We start from the raw sequence: 15,784 nt of genomic DNA on the forward strand, positions 1-15,784 counted from the left end.
TTATGGCCTGACATGGCTACACCGGCGGAAAGAGCGAACTACCAGGCAAACGGGGCAAGACACCAAGCCAACGTACAGTCGTGCTTGCAAGAATGATGGAAAAGCACTAGGCTTCAAATTACTCCGCTATCCTAGAAGGGGACCCGGGCACGACCCAAGGTCTTAGCTCAACCACTACACCGTGCTATGACATACGAGATGAAGAAAGATAATAAGAATCCATCGTAACTAAAAGGATATTGAGAAAGGTGTCAAATCGAAAGTGTGCCGCAAAGTCTCCTCCTCTCCCTTTTCGTGCTAGATGATGCACTGGTATCAAAAACATGTCGCAAATGCCCCCCTTGCGATTGACGCGCACCTAAACCACCTCCGCTCAGATAGCATCGATCATAGGGACTGGCCTTTCCATGCGTGGCTCCATACGCGGTGGTGGAGGGCCGTTGGGCTTGCCCCCGCTACTATCGACGCGGTTATGATTCGGGAACTCCTAGTACCCGTTCATGGTCATGCGCTGGCTGTTCCTGCTGAGCTCGCGGTCGGCAGAGGGTGAGATGGGGCGCGAGGAGTGGCCCTGGTGAGAGCTCTCCTTGAGGGCAAGCAGCTGCTTGGCGCGGAACGACTCGTAGTGGATTTGTGCGGTCGTCTCGATCAGGTCTTGCAGGTGGGTGCGGGTGAGGAAGTTGCGGAGGTAGACGAATTCGCAGTGGTTCTCGTCCTCGACTGGGGAGTGTTAGTGGAAAGCGCGTGGAGGAGGGTTTGAGATGGCCTACCGTTGATGATACCCCACTTGTTCTGGCGACCACGGACGTTCCTGCCGTTGACAACAACAGTCCTCTCAGAGCCGACGACAGCAAAAGGAAGGAGTTCCTAGTGGAAGTTAGCAGACGTCCAGTCGCACCTCGACACGTCCCTCACCTTAATGGCCTGCTTTGCCTGGACTTCCTCGTTGTCATCCTCCTCGTTGTCGTAGGGGTACATGCGCAGGTTGTGGAACTGGAACTCCTCCTTTATCCTGTGCTTGAACTCGGCACGCTCCTCCAGGGTCAAGCTGTCGCTCTTGGCAATGACGGGCACGACGTTGACAAACTCGCTAAGCTTCTTGAGGACAACAATGTCGATGGGCTTGAGGGCGTGGCCAGAAGGCTGGATGAAGAACAGGCAGCAGTGGATGCGCGTGTCCTGGAGGTAGCGCTCACGCTGGGCGGTAAGCTCCTTGCGGAGGTAGGCGCTGTGCTGGTCCTTGATGTACTTGACAATGGGGTCCCAGCAGCGCTCGTTGTTGATCAGGTCGCCGTAGCCGGGCGTGTCGACGATGTTGAGGCGCAGACGCACGCCGTTTTCCTCGATGATGTGTGAGACGGGGTGGATGTTGGTGGTGCTGCGGACCTCCTCGTCGGGCTGGAAGCGGCCCTTGGAGTCCATGAGGTGCGAGGCGAAGAGCGTGTTGATCAGTGTCGACTTGCCGAGACCAGTCTGTCCTGTACACCGTCAATACCAATGAAACACGTAATCGAAAGATGAGGGTGTGTCTTACCAACGCAGATGACATTGAACTGGAAGCCCCGCTTGACCGACTTGCGCTCAATCTGCTTGGTGATGCTGTCGAAACCGACATAGCTGTCCGGGAAGATGGGCTGCGATTGGTTCTGGTTGTATGCAGCAGCCATTGTGGATGATGGGAGCCTCGGGGCGCGGACTGGGGGTGATGGAGGTGGGTGGGTGAATGGGAATTAGGTTGGGGAGAGGAGGGTCGGAGGTGTCGTCGTAATAGAGTAAATAGTCAGGGTCGCTGCGCTGGCGACTTTCTCGTGGAGATGCAGGCGCGGGAAAGGGGGCAGCTAGGAAGCGAAAGCGCGCTAGTGGGAGGGCGGTAAGGCGCGACCTGCAAGCTCGGACTGGGGTCACGACATTTTACAACACCATCACCGCCATCGCCATTTCGCGGCTCTACGTAATCCCGTCGCAGCCAGTCACCGCTGCAGTCATGGCACTCGCCCGCCCGCTTCCTCCGCTGTGGCAGACCCTGCTGCCGGGCCTCAATGGCCCAATGCGGCCTATCCTCAACACGCCTTTCCTTCAACGCCTGTCACAACCCTTCGGCGGAATCAACACACCATTCGGCGCACTCGCGATACCCTCACTATCACTCCCCTCAATACCGTCACTATCCGATATCTGGGACGGCATACTCAACGCGGTGCCCAAGAAGAAGACGTCATACCGCAAGAAGCGCCAACGGTTCATGGCGGGCAAGGGCTTGAAGGATATTACATCGCTAAACACATGTTCCGGGTGTGGAAGAGTCAAGCGCCTGCACATCTTGTGTCCATACTGTGTGGATGGTAAGACTGCCAATCCCCATTGGAAGGGCTATTCGCTAACAAACACCCAGCCATCAAGACCACCATATTCGGCCAGCTCAACTGGGCCATCCGCCGACCGACCGACAAGCAAGCGAAGGTGATGAAGAGGGAGAAGCGCGAAGAGGCCCAGCGGATGCGGACATTAGAGCCCGACCAAAGGAAGGCGAAGGAAGAGGCAGTAATGAAGCACACGGGCTGGAAGAGATGATGCGGGGTGGAGGAAGTTGTGGAGAAGTATACAGGCTGAAAGAGATGGTGCGGGAAAGATGAACGACCCGTGAACGGGAGCCATTAGCATATAGTCTGGATGACTGTATTTGTAGCGCATATACAGGCGCGGCTTGGGCGTCGGGATACTTGTACATGAAAGATGTAACAACATAACGGACAGGCGACTACGATATACACCACAGGCAAATGCACACTGGATCAAGCAATTCAAGGTGTCTTCAGCACCTGATTCTGTTGCACCAAAGCTTTCTATAATTACCCCCATCCATCCATTACCTCTTCTCGTTAGCACCCATAGGCGGCGAACCAACCGTACTCTCCCTCCTACTCGCATCGCCCTTCCCCTCCGCCGCCTCCCTCTCCAAGAAGTCCTGCCACAGCTCCGCCAACGACTCCTTGTTACTCGAGCTACTAGCCATGAGCATGGGGTCTGCAGCCGCGGCGCTCAGCGACGCCGTGGATGGTGTTCGTCTGAAGGGCGAGGAGAGGGGGATGCGCAGGCCGGTTGAGCTGGATGATGTGCCGGGGCGAGCGAGTCCTGCTTGCTCTTTTTGCTCTGTGTGGGGGGTTAGTAAGAGGAAAGGTGTGGGGGTTGGGGGAGAGGGGAGGAGAGGAAGAAGGGAGGGGGACATACCATCTGTCCAGCCCAACAGCGCAGAGATGAGCTGCAGCGCCTCGAATTTCTTCGGATCACTCCGGTCTATACTCAAGAAATGCAAAAAGTAGTTTGTGATGATCTGCCGATCCACGTTGTCTTCCGGCCGTCCTTTTTTCAGTATCCTCAATGCCTTGGTGAGGTGTTCGTTGAGTGTTACGGCTTCATGGCGCAGCTTGCCGATTAACAGATTCTTCTCCTTGACTTCCTTTTCGAAGGGGAGGGCGCGCTCGAGATCTTTCTGCGTGGACTCGAGAGTCGCTTGAGCGGCATTCGAGGCGGACTCAGCAGCCTGGACTTGTTTCCGCAGATCGTTGATTTGCGATTCGTAGTTCTCGACGGACTTTTTGAGCTCGGCTTTTCGTACTGGATACTGTCAGTCAGGCAAGACTATTGTCATAGCTTGCATTGTACTCACGATTCTGTACCTCCTGCAGCGCTTTCTGCAGACCCTCCACAGCTTGATTATTGGTGTCCCTATCCCTGGCAGCCCGTTCGTACTCTTCCCGCATCGACTCCAGCTGATCCCGTAATTCAGCGTCCTTCTCAGCCAGGTTCTCGCGCAGAGATCGCTCGTTCATGGCCAGTACTTCCCAATCTTGCATGGCTTGTTTGGCGTTCTCGAACTCCTCCCTAGCGTATGCCTCTCGCGAAATCAGCTCATCTCGTTCCTTGATCCAATTCTGTTGCGACAGGGTCGACCTGCTCCGCATGGTCTCGATCTCGGATGCCTGGGCTGCCTTTTCTTGCCGTAGCTTTGCGAGCTCCTCGGTAAGGCTGTTGTTGTTCTCTTGTAGCTCCCGGGTCTGCTCCTCGAGGTCGGCGATTTGCGATTGGAATTCCTCGATTCTGGCCTGCACATGGTCAGTACTCCGTTTGCTGCAAAGTCCTATGCAGACATACCGCGTCTGCCTTTAGCCGATCGCCCAGACTGGTCTTGATCGTGTTGACCCTGCCCAGCAAGTTCTTGTACTGTGTCTCGAAGTGCTCCTTGCCCTCGTTGGCCTCATCCAGCTCCTCCCTCAAACTCCGCATTTCTTCCTCATGATTCGCATGTGTCTCGTCTGATGACCCTGTACTCTGCTTGTTCTGAACCTCCTCCAGACTCTTCCTCAGCTCCGTGACCTCCTGCCGTAGCGCATCGCGCTCCTTGGCTATCGCGTCTAGACGTGCGCTGGCGTCTGAGGGAGGGGGCGGGGACGCGGAGATTCCTTGTTGCGAGCGTGAACGTGCCAGTCCAAGCGCAATTGCGGACGAGATGCTGTGGTGTGGAGTCCCGTTTGTCTGCAGCGTCGGCGACAGCGGCGGTTGGTCGTCGTCTACGTCGTCGGCGTCTGGATCGGCTGAATGCGCAGCGGGCTTCTGCATTGACACCATTAGTACTCGTGGTTGTATAGAGGGCTCTCGTGGACCGCATACAGCCTGCTCGGCCTCATCCTCGGCGTCTTCGTCGTGATCCTCCGCGTCGCTTCTGGCGTAGTCCCCATTTACTTTGTCTGTGCCGTCCGCTTTGTTCGCAGCAGCGGCTTTCTTCTTATTCTTCTTTTTCTGCGACTTGGACAACGTGCCTGTCGTCGGCTGTTAGCGTATAATTCTTCCGTGCTCCCACATGGGCCGCGACGTGAAAGCGGAGTTTACTGGCACCTCCGAGGGCTGCAAGCTCACCTACCACTCTGCTGTATGGGGTCCGACGTAGTGGGCGCAGACATCTTGAAAGACGCGTAATGCAGTCGCTACCGCATCAAGAAGGCTTGGTATATGGGAGAAAGAGGCTCTGGGGGTTCTGGGGGAGCATTCGTGGATGTCTTGACTTGGCAATTCGTGTCCCGTTCTATGGTTTGTTTCGGCCCACGCGGTCCACGGGTGGCGTACGTCACTAGCCACATCTCACTACTCGTCTCATCCTTAGACCGACGCATCCCCCTCGTAATCATCAATCATCAACACGCATGCGACGACCTGGACATCGTTTCGATAACAAAGGAGGCAAATTCTTTGTATGCACTGCTTCACGGTTCGAGCCATCAGCGACAGCGCGCCAACCTTCGCGGGGTAGCCGAGCCCTCCGACATCTCCTGCACCTCAGCTCAAACAAGCCAAGACTAACCACGTAATCATTTCGATCCTTCGGAACATGAACTACTATCGGCCTCTGTTCTATTCGGCTATCACGATCATCTATGCCTCGTTCACACTTCGAGTCCTCAGACTAGGTCTTCTCCCAAGAATGATAAGCCAGGAACGGGATACAAAGGCTTCGTAAGAGGACGTATCAGATATTTGAGTGAAGTCAGCGATTCTGTTGCTCGGCAGCTCCTCAAGGAACTCCCACCACTCACTTCAACGTCAGTCATCCACGACAACGGCTGCGGTCACGGTGCAGCAACCATGGCGACAATGGGAGGCAAACCCCCAACAGGTCTCCAGATACACGCCACGGACGTAAACCCCATGTTTCACGCTCAGCTGCAAGCCAATCTCACCAACAAGCCCTCGTGGTCAGTCAAAAGTCAAGAGAATGGACGCCTGCAACCTCGCCTTCGCAGACAACACCTTCGACAGCGCGATGAGGCGATGTGGGATGAGGCGCTCGACTCTATCGTGGAAGAGTTGCCTCGTAACGAGTGGGACAAGGTTAAGGGTAAAGTAAATAAGATAAGGATGGTTTCTGATGTTGCGATTGTTAGGAAGGGGGTTCGTGAGTGATTGTCTTGCTGTGTATACTCACTGACAATCTAGATATGCCCAAACAGTTACGGTATAAAAGCTCTGCTTTTCTGATTAACGAGTGCGCCTGTTGTGGCTTTTCTATACTACACGTTCAGTCACTGGTATTCACTGTCACTGTCGTGGCGACGGGACCTTGTCTTATTCTACCAAAGTCTTGTGGGTCCCTTGGGGAGGTAAGGAGCTCATTTCTCAGGCTACCGGACTCACCAATACGGCCATATCAGTCTTTCACGAGACTGGTTCTACGTTTTCTATCTGAGAGTAGTAAACCCACTTCTAGTGCAGAGACAGCCGACCAAACCCTGCTCATCATCACGAGCACAAGTCCATGACTGCATATTGGCCAAAGCTTCCTCCAGGAACGTTTGCTCCTTTACCATCGCCTTCAGGCAGCACACGATAAGCCGATGAGGCAATCGCGCTAGCAACGAGACTCTGCTTTGTCTGCGTATATAGATCCGCCCACTCTCCTGTTTCCAAGTCTACACATCGACTCTCAATCTACTCAACTGTACCAATACCTAGTACAATATGCAGCTCTTACTTCTCCTCCTCGCCGGTCTTTTTGCGACCCTGACATCCGCATGCGGTTTCCCATTCAACAACAATCGCCTCACCAACAGCTCCTTAGTCGCCGACTTTGTCGCCGACCTGGAAGTATCTGGACAGCTCGGCGACAATGGCGGCCAAGGCTGGATGTCAGTCATCAACGATCGGATTCCAGATAAAACGATCTGGCCAAATATGGGCCCCGAAAATGACCCATACGTTTGGATCGATTACTGCTTTGCCACTGAGGAGGACTACAAAGCGTTCAACAAAGTCGGTAAGTATCCCTACATGTCACCTTCCACATCACGAAGTCTGCGAGTACTGACTCTGTTTACCACAGTGGAGGAGGCAGCAAACGAGTGGATGACCAAGTTGGGCAAGGGTAAAGACAATGGACATCGATTTGCTGGATTCCGTCACTACTCCGAAGACGGAATTTATCCACGTTGTGATAAGGATGACGAGTGGAACGTACTCGTTCCCGAAGGTACACTTCTGATCAAGGAATCCTGGGATGGATCTGCTTCAGCAACTATTGGATTCATCCCAGAGACACAGTAAGTCGGTCATTGACAAGGATTATACTTCAACTGTCTATTATCAGGTTACTAACATCTTTTTCCTACTCCAAGAAATGAGAAACCCGATCGACACAGTTTGCTTCTTGTAGTGCGTCCTGCTGACTACGACTTATGGAAATGGGAGGTCGCTCATGAGCTGGGTCATGTTCTTGGCTTTGAACATGAGCATCAGAGGAAGGACCGTGAGCTTGTTCTGCTAGACAACTTTTCTATCCCGGCTAACAAGTTCAGGGGACGACCATGTCAACTTCGACTGCTCCAAACTCGAGGGCTACGAGACTGCCAAGAAGAAAGTGGAGACTGAGCCCGCGTGGAAGGGGAAAACGATTGAGGACGTCTGTGGATCCAATTGGTTGGGATACATGCACGGCCTCCATTTTGCAACCCCAACCGCGTACTGTACCGACATGGGTCTCGCAGAAGATAAAACGACACCGTTGGCACAGTACTCGGAAACGGCATACGACTTCGATTCTATCATGCACTACCCCTCTCGAGCGCACGCTGCAAATCAGCGAGGTGGCGTCAATGAGCTACCCCTTGTACGCTGGAAGAATGGACGTCCCGGTGACGGTTCGGGGCCGAACGATGAGAACGCACAGATCATTCCATGGTTTACGGCGATTTCGGATGGAGATAAGAGGGGCGTTCAGCACTACTACCCGTACGTGGGACCTACAGCAAATGAACAGAATCAAGATGTACAGGATGTAGGAGTATGGGGGTAGCAAGACGTCGATGGTAGAGAAAGATGTCCGGACAGCAATATACCAAGGTCAGGTAGATTGTTAGACATAAACACGGTTGTATAGGTAGCTTTAATACATTGATGAACATCATCTTTCGCGCACGCGCATATTGACTGTGATGTCGGTGGTCGGTCGAAGGTCCCTGAAACCCTCTGACGTCGCCTGGACCCTGAGGCTAAAGTCGCCGGTTCCCCACATCGGGGCCGTTGCGGCAGGTACCACAATGACAGCACCACCTCGCCGGTAGCATCGTTCGGTATCCGAAAAAGAACCGTTACTACACACACGCAATACTAAGATGCAGTTCCTGTCGTTCAACCACAAAATTCAAGGTGCATCCAGATATAGACTTCGGTCACCGCGAGAACAGCATCAGTCCATCTTCAACACATCTTAATTACCAGATTACCCCCAACTCAACATCAAGAGCTCCAGACCATCTACTAGCTATGGCGGCTGTCTCGGTTGCACTTAATCTCGACTTATCGAACCTCAACGTTAGCACCGGAAACGACGATACCAACGTTTCTAGCGATTTCTCCTATGGCTTCTCGCACGCGAACGGTACCAACGGTGACAATGCCAAACCTCTACCAATCGTGATCGCAGGAGGCGGTTGCGTCGGTCTTTTCCTAGCTCTCCTCCTCGCACAGTCAGACATACCCAACAAAGTGGTCGTCGTCGAACCGCAGCAGCCAGATCCCATGTCGACGCGCGCAATGGCACATCAACCGCCTACATATCCCATATTGTCCAAAGTCGAAGGCTTACTACCCGAACTGGTGAAGACAGGAAGCCTGAGTTCAGGCCTGTGTTTCCGAACGAGCATCCAGAACGGCAGCAAAGTGATTGCGGGCAAAACCTTCGACAACTCAGGCGAAGGCATGAAAGGAAAGGGACAACTCCTACTACCACAAGGAAAATTCCAACAAATCCTCATGAAGCGCCTAGCCGCTCTCGGCGACGAAAAAGCCGAATTACGTCTCGGAACCAGCGTCACCTCCTTCAAGTCAACCCCCAGCAGCGTCACCGTGCAAATCACCCCCGAAGCCACCTCAACGCAACTCGGCGACGAAACGCTCGAAGCCGCCTACCTAATCGACGCCTCCGGCGCCCACTCCACCATCCGCAAAGACCTCACCATCAGCCTCGAAGGCGAAACCCTCGACGCCCAACTCGTAGCCACAGACCTCCACTTCGACTTCCACGCCCACGGCTTCCACGACGCGAACTTCATCATGGATCCGCTGAACTACGGTCTCATTGGCCGTATCAACCACGCCGACGCCACCGCGGATGGGAAACCCGCCTTATGGCGTGTGAGTTACGGGGTTCCGATTGGGGTGTCTGAGGAGGAGATTATGAGGACGCTGGATGAGAAACTGGGGGTTATGATGCCAGATGGAGGAAGGGATGGGCAAGGGGGGAAAGCGTATGAGGTTGTGAGGGTGGCGCCGTATAAAGCGCAACAGCGGCTTGTTCCGTCGTTGTATCATCACGAGGAGCGGGTTTGTCTTGTTGGGGATGCGGCGCATTTGACGAATCCGTATGCGGGACTTGGGCTGGCGTCTGGTATGGCGGATGCGTCTTCGCTGTCTGAGGTTCTTGTTCGGGTTCTTACTGGGAAGGCGGCGGATGGTGAGAGGTTGTTGAATGCTTGGTCGACGGCGAGAAGGGAGAGCTTTATGAATGTTGTGGATAAGCCTTCGAGGATGGCGTATAAGCGGGTTAAGGCTGATGTTAGCAGTGACGAGAAGATTCAAGAGATGATGAGCAAAGACCCGCTTGTGGGTGCGTTGAAGAAGGGTATGCCCGTTCAGCCGCCGAGTTTGGAGACGAAGGGGGAGGAATTGGAGGGGTGGTGATGGCGAGGGTGTTGATTATACGTCATTATGGGATCGTTGTAGATTTCCTCTTGATAACATGACCATCAATTCATTATACATTAGACTTCGCACATCGTGAACCGCTCACAGAATCATTCACCAGCATACCACCCCCCCAAATGACTAACACCCGTAGGCAGCACATCATCTTCAACCACCAACTCCGTAAGCTGCCCCCACAAATCCATCTCCCCATCCCAATCCCGCCCCTCCACAGCAGGATAATCTTTCGGCGGAACAGGCGGCCTCTCATCCACCTTCATCGGCGCAGTCGCCTTCTTCATCTTCGCATAAGCCAACCTAGCCACAGCCGCCGCATCCTGCTCCTCCGTAAAATACTCGAGGTAATCCTGCAGCTGAGGCGTGGAATTACTCTCCGGATAGCCCTCTACGCGTCCAGTCGAAGTACGGTTCCATCCGAAGCTAGTAATGTTCGGCAGTGAACGAACTAGTCGCATCCACTCATGATAAATCCCCGGCCGTTGGAGTAGAGAGTAGATAACATTAGTATGTTTCCACTCCCTCACCCCCTTCCCCTCTTCCCCCATATGCCGCCCAACATGATCACACCTCTCCCCCCACTCGCTACTAAAATGAACGCAGAACCCACAGCCCCAGCCCGTCCTCGTCATACGCCGCCGTCTCACAGACAGCGCATGAGCCTTTTTCCTGCCAGGCCCCACCTCAGCGCAAGACGTGCATCGGTGAGCCGTAGCGTGGTGTTTCGTGTAGTCCTTAGCGAGGAAATAGATGCACTCGCAGAGTCCACACACGAACATTTCGGGCCGCTCTTGGTAGGTTTCTTCGTGCCGCTTCCAGTCTGCTTTTGAGATGAAGGGGCGGGTGCAGATTGTGCAGAAGTAGGCGTGGGGTTTGGGGCAGAGGCGGGATTGTTTGTGTGCTGAGACGCAGGTTTTGAAGTAGTCTTTTGATTGTGGGGATTGTTTCTTGGGGGACTTTGCCTTGGTGGGACGGTGGCAGGGCTCTTCTGTTGGGGTAGCGGGATATAGAGGTGGGGAGGTGGGACCGTGACACAGGAGATGTTCAGCCATGGAAAAGTGTTGATTCCTTGACATGTCGGACGTGTTCGAATAGCCTGATACAGACGACGACATTGAGTCTCGGAGAGGGGTCTGCGAGAAGCTGCTGTTCCCCGAGGATCGATAGCTTGACATTGCCGACGAGAAGCTCGAAGCGGGGAGGTGTTGCGATGAAACGAAGGGCTGGGGTGTGGTGTTCGCGGTCGGCCATTGTCGAGGAGGATGTTGCAGAGCCTCTGTTTTCAGGTTAGTCCAAGTACTACTCTGGGGCATTCGGGAGTAGTCTTCACATACCGTTAGAGCTTTGTTGATACTTGTTAGCAATGTTGGGCTGATCCTCCACGTAGCCCCATGCTGAAAACACAGTGTCGAAGGCTTCGTTACCAAAATCATCAGTTGTATCGTATGTATACAGCGAGCCAGCGCATGAATGTTCGAAACCGCTCATAATGCAGAAGAGGAAAGGATGTACAAGAAAGAAATGTATTCAATGCGCGCTGCGCTAGTAGTTGAAGAACGTCGTCCTGACCAAAACAATAAAATGCCTCCATCACCGGCTATATACCCCCAACCACATTCTCAGCCTCAGCTGCAGCGACCAGAATTGCGGCTAGCGTTGTGGAGGAGGCGTAGTTCACCTGAAACGCGGCGAACGCTGATGGCAGCCGTTTCATGGCTTGTCCGTGTTTCGAAACAACAGGCATCCAGAACGAGGGGTCGCGACGATTGGACCGAAAGTTCTAGTCGTGCAGAGGCGTGCATATCTGTGTTCCCAAGGCTATTGACCGGTTGCGATGGAAATATGCGCTGCGAGGGCGAGTGGTTGAAGCGAAAGGCTGAAACGGCGACCGGCGAATGAGCGGTGGTTTGCCAAGGAAGCGGGACCAGAAGTCGTCCAAAATGTCCGACCGTATTTATAAGTTGCTGCAGCCCGAGATGCTGACGTGCATATTCCCGAGGTACTTCGAGCTTACTTCGAGCTCCCAGAATACGCTGGTAGTGACCAGGGTACTTCATCCGGTAAGCCTGGGTGAGTCTGCGAACCTTTTGTGACCTCCACGGCCCATCTTCCCATCCACCTCCACCATCTACAAGCGTCATAGTAGTCTCCTCGCCCACCTCATAGCCCACGTCCATCTTGCTGCGTCGCCTCGGATACCTCCTCGCCTTGCTGTCGAGTCGCCGTCAAAACGTTGGGGTTCAACGTCGTCCTCAAACCTGTTTCGTATCGCTGCCTTTGCAGCCCAAAAGTCGTTCATCTCGCTGCCTATGCAGCCTAGTCGCCGTCGTCGTTGTCCTCCTCCTCCTCCTCGTCTTCCTCCTCACTGGAGCTTGGTTCAACAGGCGTGTGGCTCACGCTGTGGGAAATATCCCAAAAACGGTTCCATTTGTTCTTGATGTGCTCTTTGAGCACCGCTCCCTTGCACAGGAACTTCTTCCTGCTGTCGTCGAGCCACTTTCTGAAGGCCATTTGGGTTGGATAGTGGGATTGTTGTTGTGCTGTGGGTATGGTGTGTATGGTGGTAGTGGTGATGGTGAGAGTTTGCCAAACGGAGCTGAAATAGCAAGCATGGCTGTAGCTGGCCAATTTCCAATACAAGGTGACTGTAGATGCCATGTGGGCTTTAGTAAGCTTGGACCTTTGAAGACTTGCAAACCTATGAGCTGAAATGCCTCAATTGTTGTGCTGGTTTGGTGATTTGGCGCTAGTGCGGCGAACTGGGAGCCCCCCAATGCTCGGACATACTCAACACCAGATTCACAAATGCACTGCACCCACAACCCTTCCTGTCGATACTCACGTCGTTCTACCGCTACTGGGAGACACATCCCCAGCTCATGTGGTCCCCTGAGACCGTTCTACCGCTGAGCTCGACGCCGCAGAAGCTCGTGATGACCTGCAGGCCTACCTCATACGGGGCTCTCTACGTTGAAGCTGGCATTGGCGATCTCCCGGCGCTCACGAGAACCAAGGCATCCTACGCTCTCAATCCATACATGCAGCTGCTGGCGCTCCTTGCAGCGGCGGGCCATGGTCGTGGGCCGCCCCAAGGCCGCTCTCTGCGTCGAGTCTGGCATCGGCGACCTCCTGGCGCTCCCGAGAATCACGGCTTCTGATGTCCTCAATTCATACATGCAGCTGCTGGCGCTCCTTGCGGAGGCCGGCGAGGCTCGAGGGCCGCCTCAAGGCCGCTTTCTCCGCCGCCGAAGGCCCAGCTGCAGCCCACGGTAAGACCCCCAGCCAACACGATGAAGACACTCACCTTACCCCCATTGACCACAGGCAGCGTCGATGTCGCAAGCAGCTTCGCAGTTTGGAATTACCCCGCGGCGGAGAACCAACTGTTTACAATCTTCGAGACCTCCGGCCGTCTCCCCGAACCACGACCCCCGCAGCTCCGATTGAGACTACGAAGCCGGACATACAGCGCGACGAGACCTCCTTCTATACCTACCATCACACAGATGGAGCCCTCGAGCCTTACTAGATCGCACCGGCGACGAGGTTGAGGGGCTGCCTCGAAGCGCGGAGAGCTCTTCCATCGAGGACAAAGAACCGACATGGACAAAGAGCACCGCGACCGTCCTTACAACGACAGGAGACTTACTGATACAAGCGGCATCGTATGCCTCCGCCTCGGCGATGCGTATTACTGCTCCGCTGGTGACTACCTCGTACCTTGCGGCGTTGGTACTACCAGCCGCACCCCTTCACCGATGCATCCGCGCAAGCAACAGCGTCGCGAAGAGGCAGAGCCATACGCAGCCTTGCTTCAGGTTGGGCGCAACGGCAATCTCGACCAAGGGCATCACTCACCTGATGGCGACACTTACTATGAAGACAGACAGCTTCAGCGAACCGTCGCATGTCCTCAATCACACAGCGCTGCGTCCGACAAGACAAAGCCAACATGGCGATACCGCTCGTCCATGGTCATTGCCGGAAATACTTCACACCTTACGAATTTACGCGACGACAGACCCACGACGACGAACAGCCATAGCCACGAATAACTCTTCATACATCCGGACGGACCGGGATGCTGCTTCGCACCACAACATGCGGGCATGGGCTGCGATACAATAGGCGCAACATATCGGGCTCTCGGCGTGGACGGCTCCTCAGACGACGGAAAGATGAACGCTTGCGCAACGCAAGCACGACAGGGTTTCAAGAGTTGGGTTCATATCTTCTCTTTCATACGGGTGTATCTTCTCCATGTTGCAGGAAGCGACCAAGTGGAGTATCCAGGGTTATGGTACCAATACTGGCCAACTCTTACAACTTTGGTGGTCATCCCGACTCTTCACAGACGACGCATGGGCAGTCTTGTCAGGCAAGCTTGCGAACGCCACGCTTCAACGCCTGAATAGTTCAGGTACAGGCAAGAGCTGCCTCAGTCGCTTCGCCGCAGTCACGACTCGATCGTCCTGGCTGTGTTCGCTCATCATCACGAAGTTCATTGAGGTCCAAACATTCTGCAACTTCATACCGACTAGCGCAGCCTGAAGTCTTATTTGACTGTCGCGCGGAAGGCTGGAGTCCTCAAATTCCAAGCTCTTGACAACACCATGATGCACTTTCATCTGGAGGCCGATGTCGTCCTTGGAGTCGAGCACGAGGCTAAAGGCTGGTGTTTGCGACCACAGCCAATCATCAGTCTACGGACGTTAGCATCGACAGCGAAATAATCGAGGGCTATGTGTGTACCTGTAGCTCGTCGTAGCCTTTCTGGATATCGGGGATGTTCAAGTGCTCTTCGCCGACAGTCTGCACGATGCTTGGAGCTCCCAGCTCAGCATACATTGACGCAAACTCCTGTTGCAGATGTTCCTGGAATGTCGACACGTCGAGACCGATGTTGGACACAGGCGAGCTGACACTTTCGACACCCTGGGCTTGTATGACGCTCTTCGCGGGAGATCGCAAGTAGTGGGGTATGATGTGCAGATTCGGCGAACTTAGCAGCGTCGTCGCATGGTGTAAAGCGCGTTGGCGTGTCAGCTTGTATGCCGAGCCGGACACCTTCAGCGGCTTTGGTCCGCCTTCGTCGGTGGTGTAGGGCGTGCGATGCGTGTCCTGGGGGTCGGCCGTGTGCCTCTCGTGCCCTTGGTCGAGAACGATGTCGTGTCGCTCATTGACTCTGGCGCGCTCGATGCCCAGCTTGCGCAAGGCGCGAACAACCATCTCGGCGTGCAAGTCGCGTGTGAAGTCGCCACGGGGACATGTGATGCTCCAATTGAGGTTGCCCTCATCATGGAAGACAGTGCCTCCGCCGGAGCGGCGGCGTACAAGGTCGACCGTACCGATGCCCGGGGGCTCGCTGTCTTTGGCGTCGTGGGCTCCGCGGGCGGCGTTGAGGATGTCCAGATTGACCTCCGTCCACGGGTTCTGGTTTCGCCCAATGACGACGCACGGCCTGTTCACATAGAGAAACAGAACAGTGCTGTCGGCGGGGCTCTTGCGCAGGATGTGGTCTTCGATGGAGAGGTTGAGGTACGGGTCGCTGCTGCGGGACACATAGGTCTGCAGCTTGTTGGCGGGGTCGGCGAGCTTCTCCGTGAAGGACGAGTATTGTCGAACCGTATCCCATGGCGTGTATGGTATCGCAGAGCCTCTCCAAGAGCGACGGAGGGCGTCTTGTCGTCCGGGAAGGAGCAAATCGTTCGGGGCAAATACTGTCCAGCCTGTCGAAAGCGTGCGGAAGCTGCGAGGAGCCGCAAACGGATTGCGACTCGTGCATTCATGTCGTGAGCAGACCCGCCGAGCTTGCGATATGCTCAGACCCCTCGATGGCGCCATGACGATTGGGTTGATGTTGGTGTTGTGGACATGAAGTTGGCGAGCCGTTGAAGCCGCCGAAGGCCCCACGGCATGCCCGAACTAGCAAGCACCGCCGAGTGGCCCCAATCTTCCCAACGTCAAACCTCAAGGCTGCGATGGCAGTCTCTGCTCCCACCACCTCCTGAGCGTCTACGAGGCCTGAATTCTTCTT

At 54.8% G+C, this 15,784-nt stretch overlaps 6 protein-coding genes across 6 annotated transcripts; 3 read left to right on the plus strand and 3 right to left on the minus strand.

Annotated features, from left to right (window-relative positions):
- Positions 1 to 487: 487 nt before the first annotated feature.
- On the minus strand, positions 488 to 1,667 carry SPN2 (Septin Spn2; the record flags this gene model as incomplete). The annotated part of the gene is made up of 4 exons (XM_049370226.1): positions 488 to 720; positions 771 to 867; positions 916 to 1,478; positions 1,535 to 1,667. The coding sequence occupies 4 exons, from the start codon at positions 1,665 to 1,667 to the stop codon at positions 488 to 490; spliced, it is 1,026 nt and encodes a 341-aa protein (XP_049217973.1).
- A 317-nt stretch (positions 1,668 to 1,984) lies between these two features.
- J4E78_009638 (uncharacterized protein) lies at positions 1,985 to 2,571 on the plus strand (the record flags this gene model as incomplete). Its single annotated transcript, XM_049370227.1, has 2 exons — positions 1,985 to 2,342; positions 2,393 to 2,571. 2 exons carry the CDS (start codon positions 1,985 to 1,987, stop codon positions 2,569 to 2,571), a joined length of 537 nt encoding a protein of 178 aa, XP_049217974.1.
- Positions 2,572 to 2,866: 295 nt separating this feature from the next.
- J4E78_009639 (uncharacterized protein) lies at positions 2,867 to 4,958 on the minus strand (the record flags this gene model as incomplete). The annotated part of the gene is made up of 5 exons (XM_049370228.1): positions 2,867 to 3,150; positions 3,229 to 3,615; positions 3,668 to 4,103; positions 4,153 to 4,817; positions 4,919 to 4,958. The coding sequence occupies 5 exons, from the start codon at positions 4,956 to 4,958 to the stop codon at positions 2,867 to 2,869; spliced, it is 1,812 nt and encodes a 603-aa protein (XP_049217975.1).
- Positions 4,959 to 5,637: 679 nt separating this feature from the next.
- J4E78_009640 (uncharacterized protein) lies at positions 5,638 to 6,030 on the plus strand (the record flags this gene model as incomplete). The annotated part of the gene is made up of 2 exons (XM_049370229.1): positions 5,638 to 5,895; positions 5,989 to 6,030. The coding sequence occupies 2 exons, from the start codon at positions 5,638 to 5,640 to the stop codon at positions 6,028 to 6,030; spliced, it is 300 nt and encodes a 99-aa protein (XP_049217976.1).
- Positions 6,031 to 6,510: 480 nt separating this feature from the next.
- J4E78_009641 (uncharacterized protein) lies at positions 6,511 to 9,726 on the plus strand (the record flags this gene model as incomplete). Its single annotated transcript, XM_049370230.1, has 5 exons — positions 6,511 to 6,805; positions 6,872 to 7,088; positions 7,188 to 7,294; positions 7,344 to 7,776; positions 8,166 to 9,726. 5 exons carry the CDS (start codon positions 6,511 to 6,513, stop codon positions 9,724 to 9,726), a joined length of 2,613 nt encoding a protein of 870 aa, XP_049217977.1.
- A 4,421-nt stretch (positions 9,727 to 14,147) lies between these two features.
- Positions 14,148 to 15,591, minus strand: J4E78_009642 (uncharacterized protein; the record flags this gene model as incomplete). The annotated part of the gene is made up of 2 exons (XM_049370231.1): positions 14,148 to 14,450; positions 14,500 to 15,591. 2 exons carry the CDS (start codon positions 15,589 to 15,591, stop codon positions 14,148 to 14,150), a joined length of 1,395 nt encoding a protein of 464 aa, XP_049217978.1.
- Positions 15,592 to 15,784: the final 193 nt, after the last annotated feature.

This window comes from Alternaria triticimaculans (assembly GCF_023758025.1).
Source record: "Alternaria triticimaculans strain BMP 0046 chromosome Unknown scaffold_22, whole genome shotgun sequence".
NCBI lineage: Eukaryota > Fungi > Ascomycota > Dothideomycetes > Pleosporales > Pleosporaceae > Alternaria > Alternaria triticimaculans.